Below are 24,548 nucleotides of genomic sequence, written 5' to 3'. Positions count from 1 at the left end.
TCAGATTATAAACGTCACAGTGTAGCGGATGGTATTTGTGAACTGTTGAGATTAATTAAGGGTTCGATTGATGATTTATTTATTTAAGGAAACCAGCTGAGAGTTGTGCCGAACATTTAGTCTTCTGTTGTCGTTTTGTAACAATTCTTTCGTTGTTGTACGTTTTTTTTTTCTTCCAGGCTCAGCTAACGGACGATACTGCTGCTCCAAGATTTTTGTCAACCACCGCTGCTTCACAGGCCCCTACCTCAACAAGGGACGGATCGCAGAGCTGCCGCAGGCTGTTGGACCCGGCAAATGCACGCTGGTCCTCAAAGAGGTGGGCTGGGAGTGGGGTCGAGGCGGCAGCGGGGGGGGGGGGGGGGGGGGAACACACAGGGGAGCAGGTTTAATCAAAGAGTCGTACACGTTCCACAGAGCTGGGAAGAGGGAGGAGGTGCACGGTGGAGGGCGAGACAGAGATGTCTTGTTAACCACCTGCAGTGCCTTCATTTTAATGTGAGCAGCTGTCAGTCAAATGTGTTTACATGTATACACCTCCACTGCTGCTCAGCAAAACAGATGCTTAATTTCTCCAGAGACCGTTCCCGTACACACACACACACACACACACACACACTTTGTGTTGCAGTTTTGTCTCTGCCTTTTGTTATGTTTGGGCTCCTCCTCCATCTTTGACTTTTCTGTCGTAAAATCAGGAGCCTTGATTATTAATGTTTTTATTGTTTCTGTCCTGTTGCTGCTTCCAGATGTTGAGCATGCTGATCAATGCTGCCTACAAGCCTGGGCGAGTCCTAAAGGAGCTGCAGGAGCTGGAGGATCCGAGCTGGGACTGCCAAGAGGAGACCCTCAAAGCCAAGTTAGTGGACGTGCACCACACCGGAGCGTGTTTTCATCCAGTGTCACATGCTCCACTCCTGTTCCGGATCATTTTTAATGTTAAAAATCACAGGCTGCCACAGGATTTCACACTTAAATGGTAATAAATCATCCAGCAGCACATCTTTCCCAGCAGCAGTGCCTCAAGAGTCCATCTCACTGCAGTTTTCCTCGTTTTTATACGTTGCTGCAGTGGTTTGTGTAAAGTCTGCGTTTTTATTCACTGCCGGCTGCACGCAGCCGAATGATCCCGCAGCTCCGAGCTGCACGCTGAATGTTTTCCCATCAGAAACTGGCCTCTTTTTTTTTTTTTCTGTCTGAATGGCAGTCAGAAGTGAGTCACCTGCAGCAGCCTGCAGAGCACACTGATCACATTCATGCAGGGATGTTTTGACAACGACCCAGAGGAGTTGCTTTTAATTTTCTGGGGCATCTACTGCCCAGAGAGTCGATTTACTTCTGACTGTGACAAGTTAAAGGCTGAACAACGTGCGTCAACCCAGCAAATAAAAAAAAAAACAACAGACAAACACAAATCCCTTTTATTCAGTAAAACAAGTTAACACAAAATATTTATTTATTTATCGTTCTGCAGGAAAACACCTGAACATGTCAGTATAAAACTTGTACTGATTTGTCCTAATTACCTTTTAGAAAATTCATTTTTAAAATAACTAAGCAGTAATAAAGTGTTTTAATGTTTAAAGTGTCATTAATCAAAGTTTCTTTTATTTGTCATATGCATCACATGTGGTGCATATGGTGGAACAAAACTGTGCACACAGAGTCCCAGTTACATCCAACAAAGTATAAAATGTAAACAAAACACAGTAATAAGATTTAAGGTATGAACTAAGAATACATTAAACACTAATAGTACAAAAACCATACGCCGAACAGCAGCACGAACATGAGTCTGTGTGAGAAGATGAGCATGAATGAATGACAAACAGGAGATAACTGCAGCTTAATTTCACCTACTTTTCTCTTTGTTGCCTGTTTATCTACTTTTGGTTGGGTTTGTTTCATATGCGGGACATTAAGGGCTTTTATTTTTTAATTTCCTTTCCAAAACGAATCCTGATTTTATTTTTTTTATATATTTTTTTATTCATTCATTTAAAAGAAACAAAATAAACAAAACAAATTCATCAAAAAGAAAAAACATTGAACGAAAAGGGTGCAGAAAGAAGAAAAAAATCTTATAATAATAATTAATCCTGATTTGGGTTCAAATTTTATGTTTTGAACTTGAGTTTTGGGAGATTTACTGACGCTTATTGTGAGTTTTATTGTTTTACACTCTTTAACATAATTAATCTTTTCACATTTCAAGCAAAAAGAATTATTCCTGCAGTCAATTTCCCAACGATAGCTCAACAAATTTACTGTAAAATTGCATTTGAACTAAAGGTTTATTTTGCTGGAATAACATAAAAAATGTAAAAACAGCAACAACAATAATAAAAAAAAAAAAACCAGCATATTTAATTAAATTTAAATAAAAATGTCATTATTAAACAAACTAAAAAAGAGTAACTTCTTTCATCAGCAATCCACAACAAAACCAAACAATATTGTTTTCTGTTACCAGGTGGTTTTTGGGTCATGATTCGTCTTTTTGACTTGAAAAGATTTCTGATTGGGTTCAGGTCGGGACTCTAAAACGACCCGTTATTTTTTGACTGCTCAGTCCTCGTCACCAAGGCCGAGAGTTTCTGCTGACTGCTTCATCTTGTCCTACATTATCTCACTGTAGTCCCCTTTTCAAGGATTCTTTGAGATCCAAGGATCAGCACCAAGGATTCACTGATAAATCTTCTATTCTGGTACCAAAGAGCACGTCAGCAGACAGCTCGTCTTCATCAGTACCAGCCAGGAGGGCGCGCTTTACCAAGAAAGACATGTAAAACAAGGAAAGCTGACATTTTGTGAAAGACATGACAAAGTATTAAACTCTAAAACCCAAAAGTGTCATGCTATCTGCAAAAATGTTATCCTTAGATAGAATCAGATCTGCCACTAAGATATTCTCTCAATAAAACCTTTTATTAAAAATTAAAAAAACGATCCTTGAAACCAGAAAAACGACTGCTGAAGAAATTTGAATATTAAGTCAAAATTTGGCTAAAACATATATAATTTAAGGTTAAATAATTGTGTTACATTACATAAAACAATACTTATGTTTCTCATCATAAAAGCAGATGCAGTAGTCCCTCGCTACTTCACTCTTCGTTTTTCACGGACTCGCTCTATCGCGGTTTTTCAAAATAAGATTGGACATGACACAATTGGCTGATTGATGGATGAGCCACACGATCGGCATCAAATTTTTATTTAAAATAAATTATTTAGCACCTGCTGCACCTGTGTGCAGCCCACAAGCGGAAGGAGACGCTCCCTCCTGCAGCGTGTCATGATCTCCGCTCTGCAGCGGAGAAGTGGGCGTGGCCAAGAGTGCTGAGGAGGCAGAGAGCTGAGTTCTTGACACGCTGTGCTCTTTTAGAGCATTTAGAAACATTGTTTAGAATATTGCAAGAGTGTGGAAAGGGTTTAAAACGCCTTAAAATTAATTTTTAAACACATATATATAAATACTAAAATAAACTACTTGTATTATTATTCCAGCGGGGCTTCAGGGTACAGGTGCCCCACAATAAACAAGGGACTACAGTAATTTTTTTAAGCAAAAATAGCATACTGTTCTTTTTTTACCATGATAATAAACCAGAATGCTGAAAATATATATTTTGTGTCACGTATAAATAAAAGAAAGTAAATTTAGATGTTTTTGTGGTTGTTGCTACACAAAAAACTATTGTGCGTTTTTGTTCCTTTTTTATTTAACTTTTTGTTTTTTAAATAAAAGTCTGTTTTCTCTATCAGGAAGGTCTAAGAGCTGATAAAAAGAAACACGAGTTTAAAAAATGGGCAAAAGCTTCAGCTGCAGTTGTAGTTTGTGTATTTTTACATCTCTTAAAAATCATGTCATTTTTGTTTAAACGTCCGTAAAAAGACGAGGTTTTTGAGGATTGTTTGACTTCTGCTAAAATGACCGCCCTTTCACTCGGTCTTTGTGCGTCAATGGATGAAAAACAGTCCAATCGCTTAGTTTTGTCATTCGTAAAATCTGGTCCTTTCCTCCAGATACAAAGGGAAAACCTATCGCTCCACCATCAAGATTGTTCGTCTCGCAGAGCAGATCCCAGATTTCTGCAGAAAGGTGTGTGTGAAGCTGCAGTGCTGCCCGAACCTCTTCAGCCCCGTCCTCGTCACTGACAAGTGTCCCGAGAACTGCTCCGTCCAGACGAAAACCAAACACAGTGAGTTACCGTAATTACCCGACGCCACAGCTATGAAGAGGACTCAGAGCTGCAGCACCGTGTGTAATTTCCTTTGAGTGGCTGACGTTGGGTTCCTCACTGCATTGTTTCTAACGCTGGCCGTGCGTCCGCAGCTTATTACTATGGGAAGAAGAGGAAGCTGTCCAAACCGACGGGCGGGGAGGAGGCGGTGGAGGGAGACCTGGCCAAGCGGACGCGCCGCCGGAAGAAGAGGAAGGCCATCTTTGTGCAGAAGAAAAGACGCTCGTCAGCTGTTGACTACGCTCCTGCAGGCTCTCCGCAGGTTAGATGCCACGTGTCTGATAACAGGTGTCCTGCTGCTCGGCGTAACATAACGAGTCAAACCTGAGTGCGTGAAAAAACTCATCCTACCAAAAAAAAATAAAAATCACAAAGATGGAAAAGCTTCACGTAAAAGAGCTTTATCTCCTTCTTAGATAGTTTCATGCAGAATACGTAGATAAATGCTGCACACCAGATGGATTCCCCTAAAAATAGCTTCACATCTTGCTGACTGGCTGCAGTGTTTACTGCACACACTCGCTTTGTTCCTTTACTCTTGCAAATGTTTCTTTATAATCCCTTTTTATCAGAGGAAAGATTTATTCTTTTTCCACGTGGCCGCTGCACCGTTGTTTTATCAGACTCAGGCAACCGAGATCAGCTTAAGTATTTCAGGTAATTTGAATCATCATATTAATGTATTTATGCTGAATTAATTACAGTTTGATATATTAACTAATCCCAAATAGAATCTGAATCACCACAGCCAGATTTAGTAAATTACCATCCATGATGAAACTAGTCTGGCAGTGCTGCTGGAGACAACTCTCCGCGTGTATTACTCCAGTTTTTAGATCAAACTCTGGGAATTTCACTGATTTTTCTGTTCGCTAAGATCTACTAGCTGTGGCGGCCATCTTGTATTACGTTAGCCCTAAAAGTTATTCAGTTGCAGATCAAATGATCACTTTCGGATTGTTTCATTTAAATCCATTCAGTGGTCCCTGAGATATTTTGCTGACAAACACATGCGTATAAACAATTACATGATCACCCGCAATAAAAAGTCAGTTTATTGGGAACAAATGAACTCATAAAATGTTTTAATTCTGCCACTGACACCTTCAAAACACGGTTAAAAACCAGAATTATAAACATCTCATTTTCCAGATTGTTGGGACTCAAAAGTAAATATCTGTATTTTTTGTTGGGGAGGGGTGGGCTGTGTTAAATATTTTATCTGTTCAGTATTTCCTTTCTCTTTCAGGAAGTTCTAAAAGACACAAAAACAGCCATAAAATGTTCAAAATGTTTATTTATTTGCTTTCTAACGAACTTTTTTTTTGTTCTTGTTGAAGCAAAAATTAACCTGAGACCACATTTTTTTTGTTAAATACTAGAGTTTAAAAAATGTCTGCTTTAAACTGAAACAAAACGCTAAAGAAATCATGCAAGTGGTGGCTCTACAGGTGAGTAAAATAAATCAGTGACACTTGGTCTTTGTATTTTAGCTTTTTAAAAGTTTTCTTTTCAATAATTAAATCATTCATGTGAGCAGCATGAGTGCAATAAATATATCTATAAAATGTCTTTTTTGTGGTTATTTTTTTAAACAATTATTTTCTGCCACACAAACTTCAAGTTAAAACTCGATAAGCCCCGTCCATGTTGTTGTAAACTGATCTAAGCAAGTTTTTACTTAAAGAAACACACTGAATTTAATTATCAGCTGTCAGAAATTCTCTTTTTTTATTTAAAAACGACAACAAACCCTGACACTACTGCATTACCGTACTTGCCGCCGTACATGTCGCACCATCATATAAGTCCAAAAATGTTTAATAAAGTTGGAAAAAACATAAATATGTCGCTTCGCCGTATAAGTCACATCTATTATGTGTCACCGCTGACCACCACGTGGGCCGGTGTTGTGCCAAAAATTGATTGGCTGCCAAATGGTGGTGACGGGAGCGTGCACGGGAAGACTTTAACATGAATTTTACAAGATTAACTCTTAAAAACAATTATTTGTTTGCTCAAAATTATAGTAAAGGTGTGTCTCAGTTGAACTTTTCCTTAATAAATTAACTTTAATGGTCAAATCAGCTGCATTTCTCCTGAGCGGTGCAGTGAAATGCAGCTGATTTGACATTTGCTCCAGGAGTTCCAGAGCGAGATGAAGGTGGCTTAGTATGGCAAGCCAAGTGTCTCTTTAATAGCCACTTTTACCTATTAATGAGACACTTGGCTTGCCATATCACTTGAGGGCCCTCTAGTGGCTGAAAATGGTAGTGTTCAACATTTTCCAGGTTAGAATGAATGAAATCATCAAATCTCTGCCAAAAATTGGGTTATAAATATGGAAAAAACATAAATATGTTGCTTTGCTGTATAAGTCGCAGGGCATGCTAACTTTTGCAAAAAGGTGCAACTTATACAGTGACAAATACGGTACATTTATTTAGTATCACATCCTTTTTTCCTGCCTTAATTAGATTTTTTTTTTTACTTCCCCTGGTGTGTGGGAAACATCGTTGTGCATTTGTGCTGTTAAAATATAACAGACCTAATATTTAATTATTCAGTTAATGTATCAATTTACTGTTTTGTTCAGTAATCAGATTCATACCCTAAATATTACAGATGCAAGGAAAAAATCTGACATTGAATTATTCAATTGTGTGTATCGTGACAAAAAAATGTTAAATTGTGTCATCTGGACCAGTTTCTTTAAGTCCCCCATCCAGAGGACTTCCTCAGTCTACGGCCTGCCAACCAGATCTGTCCCAGAGGTAGCCTCCAGTGCTGTTTCAAGCCAACCTTCTGTTGGAACCTCAGAAGTAGACTTTAAACACGTGCAAAACAATCGGTCATCGTGTACAACAATCAAATGTTTTTAGGCCAGGTGGCCAACTTGCTACTCACAGAAACAGCACATCACAACAGAAAAAGAGAAAGGTCGGCAGGCTGTAGACTGAGGAAGTCCTCTGGATGGGGGACGAAACGTTTCTCGTTAAAATAAACTGGTCTAGTTTAAAATTTAACCTTTTTTGTTGTTATCTACCTGGATGATTGAGCTTGCAACCTTTTGTGTGTGTGTGTGCGTGTGCGTGCGCGCGTGTGTGTGTGCGTGTGCGCGTGTGTGTGTGTGTGTGTGTGTGTGTTATGGTTTACTGTAAATCAAGTAAAATTACTGTAGAATCCAACAGCAGCTGCTTTAGACTCTTTAGATGCTTTAATTTTATGTCAGAGTCATTCGACTTAAACTATTAAGTTACATTAACTTACTTTTAGATAAAATATATTTTACCCTCAGACTTGTGTATAAACGTTTATCCTGTAAGATCAAAGGAAATGGATTGCTAATGGGATCAATTTAATTCAAAATCTGATTTTAAAGACTGGATCAGAGTTAGAGCCTGAGGTCTTTGAAGACTGAAGCATCCGTCTTTTTTTCAGGACAGCTATGAGGGAGAGGACGATGAAGACGTGGCGCTGCAGTCGGGCAGCGAAGGCACCAGCTCGGAGCCTCGCGACGATCACGCAGACGCCTTGTCAGCGGAGGTGAGCAGCAGCAGCCGTCCTCGCCGAGCCGCGACGCTTCGCGGGGCCTTCAGCGCCAGGAAACTCACGGGCGGCCAGGAGGATCCAGGGGGCCGCCGGCGGTCCACCCGGTCGCTGTCAGCCCACAACAACAACAAGCACCAGCCTCCGAACGGACAGGACGTGAAGGTGAGACGAAGCCGATGCAACAAGAAAGCGCAGGCCGACACTCATCATTCTAATCATCTGCTGATGAATGTTCAGGTGGAGGAAGACGACACTCAGCTGGTTTTAGACAGAAACCCTCTGGAGTGGAGCGTAGACGAAGTCGTCCAGTTCATTAACGCCACGGACTGTGCGTCGCTGGCTAACATCTTCAGGGAACAGGTACACAGGTTTTTGTTGGTCATGTTTCTAATCATATTCAGAACTTTTATTTCAAAGGTGATTTAATGAAGTCAACACTGTAATTAAACGCGTCTTCAAAGGCGTCAGGACCGTTCAGTGGGTCTAAAACCAGTCGGGGTTTTAAATGAAACGCTGTCGTTGCAGGACATCGACGGCCAGGCCCTGCTGCTGCTGACTCTGCCCACAGTCCAGGAGTGCATGGACCTGAAGCTCGGACCTGCCATCAAGCTGTGCCACCAGATCGAGCGCGTTAAGGTTGCCTTTTACAAACAGTACGCCAACTGAGTCGAGACTCGGTGAGAGAGCCCCCAGACTCCCACCCAGTCTGGACCAAAGCTGTACTCGTGCACATCTGGGGGAGGGGAATGGATCAGCTGCCTCCTCCTCTCCTCATGGAAATATTTTTAGTAGTTTTTTCTTTAATTCCAAGTACTCTTCTTTTTCTTTTTTTTTTATCTGTTATTAACAAGCACAAACCGGGTGAACACGAGAAGAAATTCCCTACGAGTTCTTGAAGGCAACATTTCTGGGAAACGTTCTGTCTGCAGATCTTTATGCAGAACCCAAAACACAAACTTTGAACTCCCTGCTGCAGCGAAACCAAACACGAGAAACCACCTGGGAGTTCTGCTGATCTGTGAAGAAGCTACTTAGAGAAGAAAGTATTAATTTAATTTAATTTGCCACAGAAGGACATCATAATTAATAATATCATAAAGGACTTTTATTTTTGTGTGTAATTGGTTCCTAAAAAGTATAATGAATGAGTATTTATCAGAACAAGAAGTAATATATTTGCAATATTTATTGCTATCCTTAGTTTTAAGGACCAATCTATCAATTTAAAAGTAGAGGTAAAAACAAATGGGTCGTGATCTGAGTGTAAAGTCCGTTTTCCACTAAAACAAAAACCAAATGTTTTGATTTCCACTGGGTTGAAAACAAGGCAGCACGTGTTGTTTGAAAGAATAACACTTTCCTCTTTGTTACAGGCAGAAAAACTATTTTGTGTCCATCTATGCAATTGTAGTGCAGATATTTTTGATAAGAAATTAAATTTCTATGGATTTTTATCTGGGTTTTGCCTTTTTTCCCCTCTACAGTGAGTCACAGGTTCCTGTCCAACGGTTTTTAGCAGCTGGATGCAAAACAGATGTTTACAGAAACTACCTGCAGAAAGATTAGCATCCAAATGACAGGGAACCCCCTTTACTGATGCTTCAGCAGAGGTCAAAAAGCTTCAAGTATGTCAAGTTGTAGACGTTCAGGGGGGCTAAAGTGTTAACAGATGCACAAGTCCAACACCTCTAAGACCTACCAACCAAGCGAGAGACATCATGAAGACTAAGGATCTTCCCCCAAGTTAGAGACAAAGTTGTGAAGTACAGGTCTGCGTTGGATTTATAAAGAACTAACCCTGATCATTCCACGGAGCTTCAGTAAATCTGTTAGTATCAAATGGAAAGATTATAAAATCACAGCGAACCAGCCAAGGGAGGGTCTTCCCTGACAAGGACAGAGACCCAAGGTGACCCTGATTAAACCTTCTGTCCATGGAAGCTGCACCGAGCTAAGCTTCATGGAAGAGAGTACCTTTTGGCATTTTGGAGACTCTCCAAACTTGTACAAGAAGATTCTGTGGTCAGATGAGACCAACCCTTTTAAAAATCAAGAACAGCACCTTTCGTCCTGCTGAGAACAGCATCTCCACAGTGAAACATGGTGGTGGCAGCATCATGCTGTGGGGAAGAGTGGCAGATTTAAATATAGAGCGGTTCTTGGGGGAAACCTGGGAAACTTGCAGATATTTGGATTCGAGGTTCACTCCAGAGGTGCCTCATGTCTGGTGAAGTTATTTTAATGAACTGGAAACAAACTCTGCCCTTCGCTCTCCATCGATGCGACCCAGACCTCAGTCCAGCCGAGGTTTGTTGTACACCAGATATATTTATCCAGCTCGACGGATCTGGAGAAGTTGTACCATTTTGGTCCCAGTTTCTCATTTGTTTCTCCGTAAAACATCGTAACGTGGCCGCTCTGTTAAAATTCAATCTTTTTAAAGCGGCAAACGAGGGGTTGAATATTTCTGACATTCAATGTTAAGCAGGCCTCCACTTACGTTGTAGAGTGAAATTCACAACCAACCAATAAGAATAAAGTGTCAATTAAACAACTTTATTTTAAACATGCAAGTAATTCTGTTCAATTCAAACACATTCAGTTAAAGAGATTAAATAATTGCTCTTGAGTGCGGCAACTTTTCTATAAGTTCTGACATAAGCAGGTTGTCCAGCATGTTGAAACAATTAAATGAGGTGGAGTTGTTAAATAAGAGCTCTATTTATCAAACGGCATCTATATTTGAGACAAATGTGGCCATTAGTTGTGCATGGAGGCAAAAAGACAGCAGTTTTAGTGCTGATGGCTGTTTGGGCACGTGATTATGGAATGCCATTGAAAAGTTACGCAGTCAAAAATTAACAGCAATATTTTGGTTTATAAGAAAAAAAAGTTTTTTTTTTCTTTTTCAAAGTCATATTTTCACCATGTTATTCATACATTTATAAATGCCATAGTTCCAAACTAAATATTTAATTTACAAACTAAATATTTAGTTTACAAACTAAATACTTAACTTGCAAGTTAAATATTTAGTTAGCATGCTAAGTATTTAGCTACACACTAAGATAAATGTTTAATTTACAAACTAAATATTTAACTTGCTAGCTAACTTTTTAAATTGCAATCTAAATATTTAGCTAGCAAGTTAAATATGTCCAACCTAAATATTTAGTTATCAAATTAAATATTTATTTTGGAAAATAAATATTTAGGTCCAAGCTAAATATTTAGTTAGCAAGTTAAATATTTATGTCCAACCTAAATATTTAGTTATCAAATTAAATATTTATTTTGGAAAATAAATATTTAGGTCCAAGCTAAATATTTAGTTAGCAAGTTAAATATTTATGTCCAACCTTAATATTTAGTTAGCAAATTAAATTTATGTTGGAAATTAAATGTTTAGATTGGAAAATAAACATTTAGGTCAAAGCTCAATATTTAGTTAGCAAGTTAAATATTTATGTCCAACCTAAATATTTAGTTAGCAAATTTAAAAAAAATATTTTGGAAATTAAATGTTTAGTTTGGAAAATAAACATTTAGGTCCAAGCTATATATTTAGTTAGCAAATTAAATATTTACTTTAGGAATTAAGTGTTTAGCTTAGAAAATAAATGTTTAGTTTGGAAATGAAATGTTTAGTTTGGAAAATAAATATGTAGCTTGGAAATTAAATATTTAATTTACATCTAAATATTTAATTCACTGACTAAATATTTAGTTCACTAACTAAATATTTAACTTGCAAGTTAAATATTTAGTTTTTAAATTAAACATTTCTCTTGGACATAAACATTTAGTTTGTAAATTAAATATTTAGTTTGGAACTATGACATTTATAAATGTATGAATAACATGGTGAAAATATGACTTTGAAAAAAATTGTTTTCTTGTGAAAGGCTTAAATAAACCATAATATTGCTTTTAATTTTTGACTGTGTAACTTTATACACGGCACCCCATACGTGCCTGTTTTCAGGGTAGCATCATTCAGTTGGGCCTCTCCGTCCCTCCGCTGCAGCTGAAGTCATTATTTAGCTTTCTCTCTCTTTCTGACACTTTTCTATTGAGTCGTTCTGAAAAAGCTGCTGCCTTTTTCTGTTGCCTGGCAACTTCATATCAAACATCCACTTTGCATGATTTCCCCACAGTTGTGTGTGAATACAAACCAAGTCCTGAAGCTGAGGAGTAAACAGTCAGTTGAGCTGAAGTGGAGCTCAGAGCGACTGTTTTCAACTCGTGGTTTCAATAGTTTCAGTTCGAGATGCGTCGATAGAAATGACAAGATCATTGTTTCCTGAATAACAGATCAAAGCTTTTTCTGAACAGACTTTAAGAAAGATCCTAAAAATTCAATCATGTTTTTTTTTTTTTTTTTTTTTTTTTTTTTGCAGGCAAAGCTGCAGAGTGACAAAAAGCAAACTTTAAATAGTAGAGCAGCATTTATAAAACAACAGAAACACTAATGGCATTTGAACACAATAAATCAGGAGTTAAGGGCTGAACAGTCAAAACCAAGAAGCACTGAAACAATAAAAATAAAGAAGTCACGAGAAAACGTAAAAAAAAAAAAAAATTAATAAAACACCAAACAAGATGGAAAAATATGACATTTAAGGAAACAAAAACATAAATCAACAGGAACAAGAAAGTAAAAAATAAACAAAGAAAAAAGAAAATCATCATTTTAGAAGACGGCATCTGAAAAATATTTTCAAAACTCAAAAAACTTGAGCAAAAATACAACAAAACACAAAACAAATCAAAACACACTGACAGGAAACTCAACCAAACAGGCAGCATGTTTCAGAAAATGACGAACAAATAAACAATCACAACAAACCTAATAGAAAACAGAATTGGTAACGCTGCAGAAAACAAAAGAATAAAAACATTTCAGAATAAAATACCATAAATTTTGACACGTATAGAAGAATAAAAACAGTTTTTCCAACATATCAAAGGTCATGAAAGTGCACTGGAACACCTGTGGTGGTTTTGTCAAAGCATCTTTATAAAATCATAATTTCTGTGTGAAATTAAAGTCGGTGCTCTTCAGTTCAGTCCCCAGTGGAGTCTGTCATGCAGTCTGCTGATAACAAACCTACAGCTGAATGGAACAAACCCACCACCACCTCCCACCCTTCGTCACTGAGAGGCAACAGCAACATAGAACAAATTACATTTCCTGCGAAAATGCAGTGTGAATTCTTACTGCTAACGAACTTTCTGTAAAACAGCTGAAATTAGCTTTAAAAAAATAAAACATGCTGAAATGCAGCCGAAATTGTAGAACAAGCCTAAGTTAGCAGAAGAAACAGAACAGAAAGAACACATATTTGCTGAATTAGGTTGAAATAAGCAAAAATGAGCACAAAAATTTTGAAATTAGCTAAAAAAGCTAAAATTAGCACACACAAAAAAATGGTTGAAAAGTAGCTGAAAGGGCAAAAAGAAGCTTAAAACTACCAGAAGGAAGTGGAAGGAGCTGTGATGAGCTCAAAAAATGGGGAATTAGTTGGAAAAGCTAAAGTTAGCATAAAAACAGCTAAAATAGCAGAAAAAGCTTAAACTAGAAGCAGAACGCTGAAAGGAGCATAACAAGCTGAAATTAGAAGAAATTACCAGGAAAACCTTCAAAGTATCTGAAAACGGCTAAACATAGCTAAAAATGCAACAACAACAAAATCTAGCTGAAAAGGTGGAACAAGCTTAAATTAGCAGAAGAAAGCAGAAAGAACACATGTTTGCCCAATTAGGCTTAAAGAAGCAGAAATGAGCACAAAGTAGTGGATAGTATCTAAAAAAGGCTGAAATTAGAAACAAAAAAAACAGCTAAAAAGGCAGAAAAATACTTAATTTACTAGAAGGAAGTGGATAAAGTTTGCTGAATTAGGCTGAAAAAAGTAGAAATGAGTGTAAAAAAAGTGTGGAATTAGCTGAAGCAGCTAAAATTAGCATATAAACAGCTAAATAGTAACTGAAATAGCAGAAAAAGCTGAAACACATAAATATGGTGAAAGGAACACAACAAGCTAAGATTAACAGAAAGAAGTTAGAAGAAGCACAAAAATGTTGTAGTTAGCAGAAATAATCTGAAAGGAGCACAAAACAGCAGAAATGTGCTGGAATTAGCTGCAAAAATGTTTAAAACTGCAGTAGGAAGCTGAAGGAAGCTGAACCAGAACCAAATGTGAAAGTAGCAGTAAAAGGTTGTAAACAGATCTAAAGATGTGAAGCATGTAAAATGAGCTGAATTCAGTTTTTATGGGGTGAAAAGAGGCAGAAAAGGCTAAATATTTCAAAAAGCTAAAGTTGCACCAATACCAAAAGTCATAGCAGGACTGTCCTGAAAGAGCTGAACGTTTTGATTTATGATTTGTTGAAATAGCACAAAAACAGCGGGACGAGAATCACACCAAAAACATAAAGAAGAAAAATGGATGACAATAGAGAGAAAGCTTCATAAACATTCACACAGATGATCCTCCTCCTTTTTATTCCGTTTACGAGCTGAGAAGAAACTCTTTGCAGGAATCTTCTCCAGATTTGAAACCTCGGTAAAAGTTCAGAGCCGCTCTGCGAAGAGCCTCGAGCACCGAGTCGGGGGAGGAAAATGTGGGAGAAGGAGGTGCAAGAAAGAGAGGAGGTGTGCATCAGAGGACAAGTGAGGGGGAGGAAACGAGATGGAGCCGAGGTCCGGTGGTTGGAAAGTAAAGTGAGACGAAGACGCAGGCACTGAACTGGACACCTATGGCTGCTAGTTAGTCAGAAAGAGCATCAGCTGTCCTGCAGGTGGAACTGGAGTATATTTATCACTCAAAGGACGATGTGGAAATAGAAAAATACTCAACTTGCAAGGAAAGTTTAGTCTACAAACACATTTTTTCCTTCCTGCAGCCCCCTCAACAGGTCCTTTGGTGTAAAACGGGTCTAAAAATGGCCTCCCAGATAAAGTTTCACTCTTTAGGAGCTTTGCTTTGCATTTTAAAACAGCACTCATTCACAAACACTTTCTAATATTCGAACAATGAATTCAGCTGAATTCTCCAGTTGGTAACAATTTGTAAAAGTCTCAGTTCACTGAAAGTAGTCCTGTAAAACTTTACAATTTTACATGAAGAGCTGAGTCCTTGCAACAACAAAAAAGGGCTTCATAGTTCGACATTCTTGTCTGAAAACTTTCTGTAAAATATTTGCCTATAATGGTTTAACTAATGTTGTTGGTTACAGCCCTTTGAATTGTGAATGATGGCGGACGCCAAATTCGAAGCTTTTAAAAAAAAAAATTTTAACTAGTGCCGTTTTAAAACCAGGAAAAGAAGCAGGAAAGAATTTATCAGCAGGTTTATTTCTACAAGTTTCTCTTTGAAAAAAAAACCAACAACACAAAAACCAACGTAAAATAGTAAAGTTTCCAAAAAGTTCAAAAATGATTTGCAAGACGTGTAAAAATGTCCTTTGTGTAGGACTTCTAGTGTATTTCTTATGCTTTAGCATTGCTTTTCCCTCGGCTCACATCTTCAACTCGCTTCACACATTTCGTCTCCGTAAAATATTGAGTGACACCTACTGTTTAGGAGGGGAACTGCAGTTTGAGTTGCTGATTGGATTTTTTTTTAAGGAGTTCCCAGTCCAGAGAGGATAATCTCTCCAACAAGTTCAAGGAATTTCCAATGGTCTCCTCCTGGTGGGCTGTGCCTCATTGTCTTTATCAAATACCTGAATCACCTCCACTGTCTCGAGGAGTGCGCACTAGTTCCTGTATGATGGAGCTCCTCATCTGCAAGTCTGAGCCCGGCTCCCTACAGACGAAGCTCATTTCAGCCTCTTGTATCTGGAACTTTGTTCTTTCGGTCATGATCCATAGCTAAGGCTTGCTATGTAGACAGACCAGTAAACAAGGGGCTTTACCTTTCATATCCACATCTTTCTCACCATAACAAACCAGACTAACATCCTCATTACTGCGGACGAGGCCCTGATCCATTGACGAATCTCTCACTCCATCCTACCAGAAGCTCAGACACTTAGCAAAGACTCATCCCTGACTCGGAGGGTGCATTCCCCCTGAGAACCTCAGACTTGGAGGAGCTGACTCACATCGTAGTCTCTTCATTCTCTGCCCCAGTAATAATGAAGGTCCTGGTCCGTAGGCGCCAACAGAACCACAGCATGTACAAAATGCAGGGATGAAACCGTGAGGTTCCCAAACCAGACATTTACCTCTCCACGACTGCTCCTTGAAGTCCTGGAGACGAGGGACAGACCCCAACTGGCTCTGAGAACAAGTCTTTGTCTTGAGGATGCAGACACAATTCATGTTTAGTCATAAAGCTCTTAAAAGGACCCTGTGCCCCCACGAACCCCCACTACAGAACAGTAGGCCAGACTGAAGATCTGGTCCACAGTTCCACGGTCAGGAGGAAAGGCACACTGCTGTTCCTGGATCTGAGGTTCAACAACCAACCAAGGCCTCCTGTCCCTGGAGTCAGTTTTACAGAGGAGGCACGAGTTTTGTTTAAATACATAAAACTATATATATATATTTGAACACATCATCCAATAACAGATGGATTGTTTTGATTTGTATATTAAAATAGCTCAGTTCAGTTTCTGGAGTGTATCCAGGGATATTAAAACAGAACTTGTGTCACAATAAAAGAGTGGCTGAATGAAGGTGTGGGGGAGGGGGGGTATGGTTAACCATAAACTCAGCTCTTTCTGCCTCTTTCACACAAACCAACACTTTGCATCACTCTGAGACCTCAAATCTAGGTCATCCTAACAGAAACCCGGTTTTCGAAGACGCAACAATAACATGCGAGGAGGAGGAAGAGGAGAATCGATCAGAAGTCGTTTTGCTTCTTCTTTTTTTAGACATTTCATCGGATTCTCTCACACAGGCTGTTTATTTGATCAGCTGATCTTCTCTTCTTTTAGTGCCGGTTCTTTTTTTATAGGCGCTGACGCCGGAGACCAGATGTGTGAGCTTGTTGACGCGAGGCTGAAGATGTGCGCTGAGGAAGATGCGGTCACGGCTCGTTGTTTTAGGTCAAAGGTGCGTCAACGATCTAACTCAAACCTGAAAGCTGGGAATGACTCGTTGGGTTTGGATCAAACCTCTGTCAGGAACTGGGATGGTGAGGTCCAGCATTCCTCGAAGAAATGTGCATCTGTCAAATATCTATAAAAAAAAAAAAAATGGTATTTTGATTGAATCAATTGTTTTCAACCACTTATTGTCTTTTGTTCAAAAGATGGAGGCTAAAATAAAATGAATTGTAAACCAGCAGCTCGAACTTGGATCTCACTCGGCTGCGACTGCAGGCAACTACTTTTCGAGTGTCTCGATTTCTGTGGGGTGCTCCGGTGACTTCCTCGAGTTGCAGAGGTTTGCAGTTTTGTCTCTTAAATTGTGACTGTCTGAACAAATTTCCTCTTAAAATAGTTGCATCTCAAACACATCCTAGTTTTGCATGGGAGCTAACGCCTGGCAGGAAACATCCCAGAATACAGCCCTGAACGTCCACGTCTACAAACCACATTTATAACGAATACTGTATTTTTCGGCCTATAGGTCGCAGTTTTTTGCATAATTTGCATACCATGTGACTTATACACCGAAGCAACTTATTTATTTATTTATTTTCCCCATATTTAAAAACCAATTTTTGGCTGAGATATGACCATTTTCATTCATTCTGACATTGAAAATATTGAACACTACCATTTTCAGCCGCTAGATGGCACTCAAGTAGTGTGGCATGCCGTTGTGTCATGTAATAGGTAAAAGTGGCTATTAATGACACAGTCGGCTTGCCATAAACTGCCACCTTCGTCCTGTTCCGGGATCATGCCTGGAGCAACCGTCAAATCAGCTGCGTTTCGCTGCGTCACCCCAGTGAAATGCAGCTGATTTGACCATTAAAGTGCATTTATTAAGTAAAAGTTCAACAGAGACACACCTTTACTATAATTTAGAGCAAACAAATAATTGTTTTTTCGTGTTAATCTTGTTAAATTCTTGTTAAAGTCTTCACGTGCACGCTCCCACGACCGCCATTTGGCAGCCCATCGATTTTTGGCACAACACCGGCCCACATTTCCAGGTTGTCAGTGGTGATGCGTAATAGATGCGACGTACAGACAAATTTAGCTGCGGGGGCTGAGGAATATTTTGGTGGGACCCAGTAAATAGTCATTTTATTTTATATAAATGCATAAATTATATGTTTACTTGCAACTGAAATAACCATTTGTTTATTAATATAAAATACCTTAAACTGTGACGTGTAGTCACCAGAAACTGCTGAGAAATTGTGCTGAAGTTTTCATTAAGGGTGCGAATCTCTGTCCGGAGATTCGATTCAATTTAAAATCAGTTTTCGATTCAGAAACGATTTTTCTATTGAAATGGTCATACATTTTGTTTCAGTTATGCAACCGCCAAGCTGAAAAGAATAAACAACAATGTAAACAAACAGAACATTTATTTAAAACAATAATTTTAGGTTCCTTGCTGTATCAAATCTTTTTGCATCATTTTATATTTATACCAAAAATGGGAACAAATACAGGAGTGCATAAAATTCTGTAACTTAACTTACTAGTATTAGGTTAGCTTAGCTGCCTGGATTTTTCTTAAGAAAAAAAAATGTAGGAACAAATAATTTATCCATCCATCATCTTTACCCACTTCTCCCTTTTCGAGTCACTGGGGTCACTGGTGCCCATATCCAACCATCACGGTGTGAGAGGCGGAGGACACCTGGACAGGTCTCCAGTCCATCACATACAAATAATTCAAAATTTCACTATATTGTTATTGTCACTATATATATTGTTGGGTCCATCGTATTAAAAATAAACCTAAAACCCTCACTTTCCACTGAGCTGTTTGCTCATTTGTGCAGGAGCAGCTCTCGGGGAATCAGCTGGAAGTTTGCTCAGTTCGCTGGTCGACTGCTTCACTTTCATCTTCCGCGCGTTTGTCGTATTTCCAAAATACTGTACCGTAATTTTATTCGACACTTCTTGCTCTTGTTAAAATCTTTCTTCCCCTGAACATTGTAGGATCTGAAATGACTTAACGACGAAGGAACGGGTTGGATCATGCTGTCCTCCAGCTCCATGCTAGCAGGCTCCATTCCGATAAAGTGAGCTGGCTAACTAACTAGCTTTCTGTACGGTGGCCTACAAGGCCAAATTCTATGGGCACGTAATGTGATATACAGTACGCTCGGGAGTAGGAATGGGAAAAAATAAAACTTAAACGCATTTTGAAAGTGATTTGGGGCTTTTTAAATCTATTCAGAATCGTCAGAACTAGGAATCTAGATTCTTTAATGATGGTTGTGGATCTGTTTTGGGGTGGGGGGATGCCTGGATGGGCGGCCGCCCTCTGTCGCAGAGTCTGGCGACGAATATGGCACTTATTTATGTTTTTTCCCACTTTATTAGAAATTATTGGACTGATCGACTCACAGGGCGGTGCGACGTGTACGGCGGAAAATACGGTAAGTATTTTAAAAAACTGCTGTCTTCATTTAAAAAATGTACTCCCGTAGATTAAATCATAAATGGAGGGGGTAGCTTCCAGCTGCTGAGCCGAGTCAGGCAACAAAAAACGAGTATGACCGAGAACATTCTGTACTTTTATGAACCGTGCACACGAGTAAACACTATAATTATCAAAAACATAGGTGCCCAATTAACAGCCGCACGGCTCGCTGGTCGCTTGGCTGCAAACATGGCACAAACTGGAAATGAAAACTGGCACCCAGTGAGATACCACCTAAATATACTTTTAAAAAAATCACTTAGACTCAGGATAGGAATATTGATCAAATAAGGATCTAATGTGAGAAGAAAACTATGGACAGGCTGAGGAACACCAGAAACGGAACAAAGAAGAATCTGAAACGTCAGAAATTTACTGAACTCTGAGGAAATAGAAGAATACTTTAAACAAGAATAATCTCAGCTAGAGCCCTGTTTACACGGCTCTGGAATATATTTTGAAACATACACATATTTGTCTGTTTTTATTTGTCCTTCATTCACATTACGCTGAAATACTCATGCCACACCACTAGGGGGCGAGACAGTCAACATGAACACCATTTCAAAATGCAGAGAAAGAACTACCTTTTTTCTTTGCTACACTTTCTCCAAACAATTTAAAAAAATATAAAGACTCGATAGAGGTAGGAATAAGAATAAACAGGAGCAGCAGTAGACGTTTGCACAAAAATTGTGCTGATTTATTTACATTTTCAGGAAGAAATGAGCCAAAACAAGAACCTGTGGATCTTGAACGCAGAGAGCGTATATTTTTAAAGATTTATTTTTGCCCCCTCAAAAAACGGAGAAGTTTGTCATTACAATTTTATTATCCGTAATTAACGTTTTGACCAATAGAGTCCACTAACTTCCTGAGATGTACGTTTTATAAAAAGTTCTCGTGTGCTTAGTGGAAAAGCTCGGTCAGGATTCAAACCGGCCTCCTCTGGGAATGATCCATCTCCAATGGAAGGTACCTCCTGCATCAACAGATATAGCCTGACTCCAGCGGAGCAGTTCTCATCAAGTATGTGCTCTCTGAGCTTTTTGATCATCTTATAGCTGCCTAGCAAAGACAGCAAGACCCGATCCAATATAGATTAATGTGTAGCCAGGACTGAATGCTGAACATCACTTCACTTTTTACGACGGAGCAGCTTCCTCTCTATTGTTCGTTGTGCATTAGTCATCTGGACCGCCTGTGGGACCCCCTCCCATCTGCCTCGGCTTCATTTCCATTCGCTCCACCTCATACATCTGATATGTGGAAAGACAGAGGAGGGGGGTGGGGTGGGGGTGGACCACCTCCTTTTCTTTTCTCTCTTCATCGCTCTTTCAAAAGGTAACGCATTCATTGATGTTATCATTGAGGGAACTGATGAAATGATAAAAATGGAAATAAATTGCAGCTTTGAATGGCAGAGGACAAAACCAGGCGCCTGTGGGGAGGAGGGGGTTGTGTTGAAGCGCAGTGAAAAGTAATTTAAAAGATACAAACAAGCATAATTAACCGTCTGCCCACATGGACGATCACGTTGGAATAATTTAACAAAATGTCTTTTCAGGAAAACTTTTTCTGCTCATTGAAACAAAAGGGTTTTTTTTTTGTTTGTTTGCACGGAGTCATTCGTGTCCTTTTACCAGGAAATTTAATATAAACTATAGAAATGTCACTTCCTGTGAAAATGCAGCGTGAGTGCTGATTTCTGCTGAAAAGTGTAGAATGTGTAGAAAAAGATGAACACAGCAGAAATGTAGCAGAGATGATCAGAATAAGCAAAAATAGTCAAGAGACTGAATAGATCGCCAATAAAATAAATAAATAAATGAGCAGAAAAGACACTGAAACGAGCAGGAAAAAAAAGCTGAAATAAACAAAAATCTGAAAAAAAAAGCTGAAATTAGCAGAAAGAGGCTGAAAAAGGCATAAAAAAATTCAAATGACAAAAGAATCACAGAAGGTGAAAATAAGAAAGGAATATCATAAAAATGCTCAAATAAGCAGAGAAATATTCAAAAAGTAGCTGAAAAGCAGATTTTTTTTTATAAATAATGAAGAATTTAGAGAAGCTGAAATGAGCAAACAGAAGCTTAAAATAGTTGAACCAGAGCTAAAGCTAAAATGAGCAGCAGAAAGTTGTAAACAGCACAAAGTGATTGAGAGCTCCTGTCATTTTAAATGAGAAAAACATGGCCGACAAAGCTAAAGCAAAGCTTAACAACTGAATGTTTTTATATGACAACACTCATCCATTACTTCAGCAAATACTTTCTACGCAGCATATTATGAGTCCTAAAGGGACAGTTCAGAGCTTTTCATGTAGGGTTCTGCAGAAGGTTGTGAACAGTCAACATCTTACATGTTGAAGATAGCTTTTTAAAAATAAACTCAGGAGAAATTTGACCAGAGGGACGAGCTAATAAAAACACAAATAAGACCAGAAGTTTGTTTGGGCTTATAAACTCTTTGACACTTTGTTCAACGATGTTCACCATATAAATCATAAAAATCTTATTAAAATAAACACAGTTACTTTACCAGAACAAAAGAATAGCATCACTAAATGTGGATTATTGAACATCAGAGCTCTTCCTGCTAAATCCCTGTTAGTTAATGATCAGATAACCGATGATCATATTGATTTATTCTGTGGAGATTTATGGCTGTTCTCTAAACATTGGTTTCACGTTATATGTTTTTTTTTCTCTCAAAGATTTCTGTTTGTTTATCAGCACAAATAGCTGCAGCAGCAGCTAGCTGTAGCACTTCTAGTGCACACTATAGAAATATAATATTTTCAAATAATCATTCAGTGTGAAACTGGCTGAATAAAGGTTTATAAAATTGATTTTACAGGAACTGCTATGAGATTTAGAGGACTGGAGCTGTTTTAACAGTCTCTTTATAAAAAAAAAAAATAAAAAAAAAAACAGCCTTTGCTTCTTCAACTGAAGCCAACTGAAGCCATTCAAACAGTTATCTACAACAGGTAAGATACTAACTGTTCACAATCTTTTTGCTGAACCTCACTTGAAAATTTCTGAATTGTGACCTTTAAAGGTTTTTAAAGCAAACTCACACATCCAATCTGACTTTTAACAGATTTTAATGTTGGTGTACTCAACCTTGACATGAAACTAGTATTATATTTATTGTTTTTATTTTACTTTGGTTTTATCTATTGTTTAGTTTTATTTCGGTGTTCCACTCTGTGGAAACTCATTTCCACCACTTGGGAGAAAAAAAAGAAAAAATCCTCTGTCATAACTTTGAGATAATACCCTGAAATTATAGGACTTAATTTCATGACTTTAAAATATTCTCTGTATAAAATATATTTTTACTTTCGTCGAAGTGGTGGGAATGGGGCTCCATATACTTTACTGCCACATTTGATTACTTGAAACTAAAACGGAAATTTTCTATTTTGTTAGGTAGGTAGTTCGGCCTGTTGTGATAAACAATAAATCAATTTAATCACATGGTAAATGAAAATTATCAACCTCATTTTCATTTATCGGTTTTATCATTTCTTCGTGTCTCTCTCTTTCTACTGAAGACACTGGATGATAAAAATCTCAACTCGGGTGCTCTTCACTGACTCCTCCCTTTCTCTTTTCTCTTTAAAATCTGTTGTAACCGTCCAAAATGTGTTTTTAGATTGTTAAAAGCAGCTAAGCTGAGAAGCTAAGCTACGAGCTAAACTAACAGGCCGACCGGGGAAAAAAACCTCCGTCTTGTCGAAGCTCCAAATTTCACAGTTGAAACCCGTGCCTTCATGTAAAAAGTTTTTCACTGCAAAAAGAAGCTGAGAACTTGTTTACTGATTTTTATTAAAAGCTTTGTGTGAAAAATGCTCTGCTAAAGAGCTCAAACCACAACGAACATCCACCATTTTGAGAATCAAAGACAGACAGCCCATGTCACGTCAAGAGGCCTCCCTCCCATTTTTCTTAAAGTGACACACTGCTCACTCCCTCACTGTCCATCCTTCAGTTCAGAGTCTTATACTGTCATCTAGTGGTTAAAAAAAATGTACTATACTCAAACTAACCAACATTTCTTCTTTCTTTCTTTCAAACAATATTATCGTTTATCGCAATAATTTCTGAGACAATTAATCGCCCAGCAGAATTTGTTATCGTGACAGGCCTACTTGTAGTCTTTCGTCATTCACAGTATATTTGCATTTGATCACTTGTTTCTCTTTTATAAATATGATTGTTCCGTTTTCATTTTTGCTCAGAACAGTCTTTTTTCAGTAGAACAGAGCGTTCTTTTCTGTTTTTCTTCTCTTTGTAAAGCACTTTGTGTTCTTCTCAGTTTCTTTAAAAACTAGGTCTGAGTTTGACTGAATGTGGCTCGGAGAGACGACACATTTTTTTATCACCAGACCTGTCCCCCACATTAAACCAAAACACAGACGTCTTAAAGCTCTGATTCTATATTAGTGTGCTCCGACCTGAGGCGCTGGCAGTAATTTGAGACTACTGCTCTGTGAGGATGGGGGGTGGGTGGGGGTGGGGGGGGTCCAGCTTCCTTGCTGCATCAGAGAAATTCAAAGCCAAAGACGTCTCATCAGCACGATAACAGAACCAGTCTGCTGTTAATGTGAATGATTCGTGACGTTTTCCAGTCGGAGCATCAGGTTGTAGAAGTCCTCCATCTTTGATGAGTGTTTTTCTGTCGCAAAGTGAGGACGAGACGTTTCAACAGAAAACTTTGTTTTACAAAGGTAAAAAGAAATGGATAGGACGGTTTAAAGGCACTCGTAATTTATAAATCAAACATTCACAGTTGGTCCTGACCATTATCGGGCGGTGCTGTTTGAAACGGTCCAGTATAGTTTTCAACCCGCTGTTCTGAAATGCAGGTATGCATTCAATGTAAACAAAGCACTTTAATTTGCTTCCTTTACTCAACAACTCTCAACAATCTGTGTAACAAATTGTCTTTGTTTTACAGATTCATAGTGTTCTCATTAATGTGCATTCATGTATTTTGCACCTGTACGTCTATATTATAAAGTACACGTTTTATTTATTTATTTATATATACAATATTTTTGGCGTTTAATTTTTTTTTCTCTTTTTAATTGTGTTGCACTTTATTTTATCACTTTGTGCACAAACTCCCTGTTGTAAAGACTGAAATCAATTCAGCCACTCTGGGCGATT

General features: G+C 38.4%; 1 protein-coding gene across 1 annotated transcript in view; it reads left to right on the top strand.

Annotated features, from left to right (window-relative positions):
* sfmbt2 (Scm like with four mbt domains 2) overlaps positions 1-9,041 on the top strand; it is a 60,254-nt gene extending 51,213 nt beyond the window's left edge. Inside the window, exons 14-20 of the mRNA XM_037696084.1 lie at positions 180-319; positions 750-859; positions 4,030-4,205; positions 4,340-4,509; positions 7,689-7,961; positions 8,037-8,159; positions 8,325-9,041. Coding sequence (XP_037552012.1) covers positions 180-319; positions 750-859; positions 4,030-4,205; positions 4,340-4,509; positions 7,689-7,961; positions 8,037-8,159; positions 8,325-8,465 — 1,133 coding nt within the window. The 3' untranslated portion in view covers positions 8,466-9,041. The remainder of the gene's footprint in view (positions 1-179; positions 320-749; positions 860-4,029; positions 4,206-4,339; positions 4,510-7,688; positions 7,962-8,036; positions 8,160-8,324) is intronic.
* The last annotated feature ends 15,507 nt before the right edge of the window (positions 9,042-24,548 follow it).

This window comes from Nematolebias whitei, chromosome 22, assembly GCF_014905685.2.
Source record: "Nematolebias whitei isolate Nwh7 chromosome 22, NemWhi1, whole genome shotgun sequence".
Lineage (NCBI taxonomy): Eukaryota > Metazoa > Chordata > Actinopteri > Cyprinodontiformes > Rivulidae > Nematolebias > Nematolebias whitei.
This window is presented reverse-complemented; position numbering and strand designations above follow the sequence as displayed.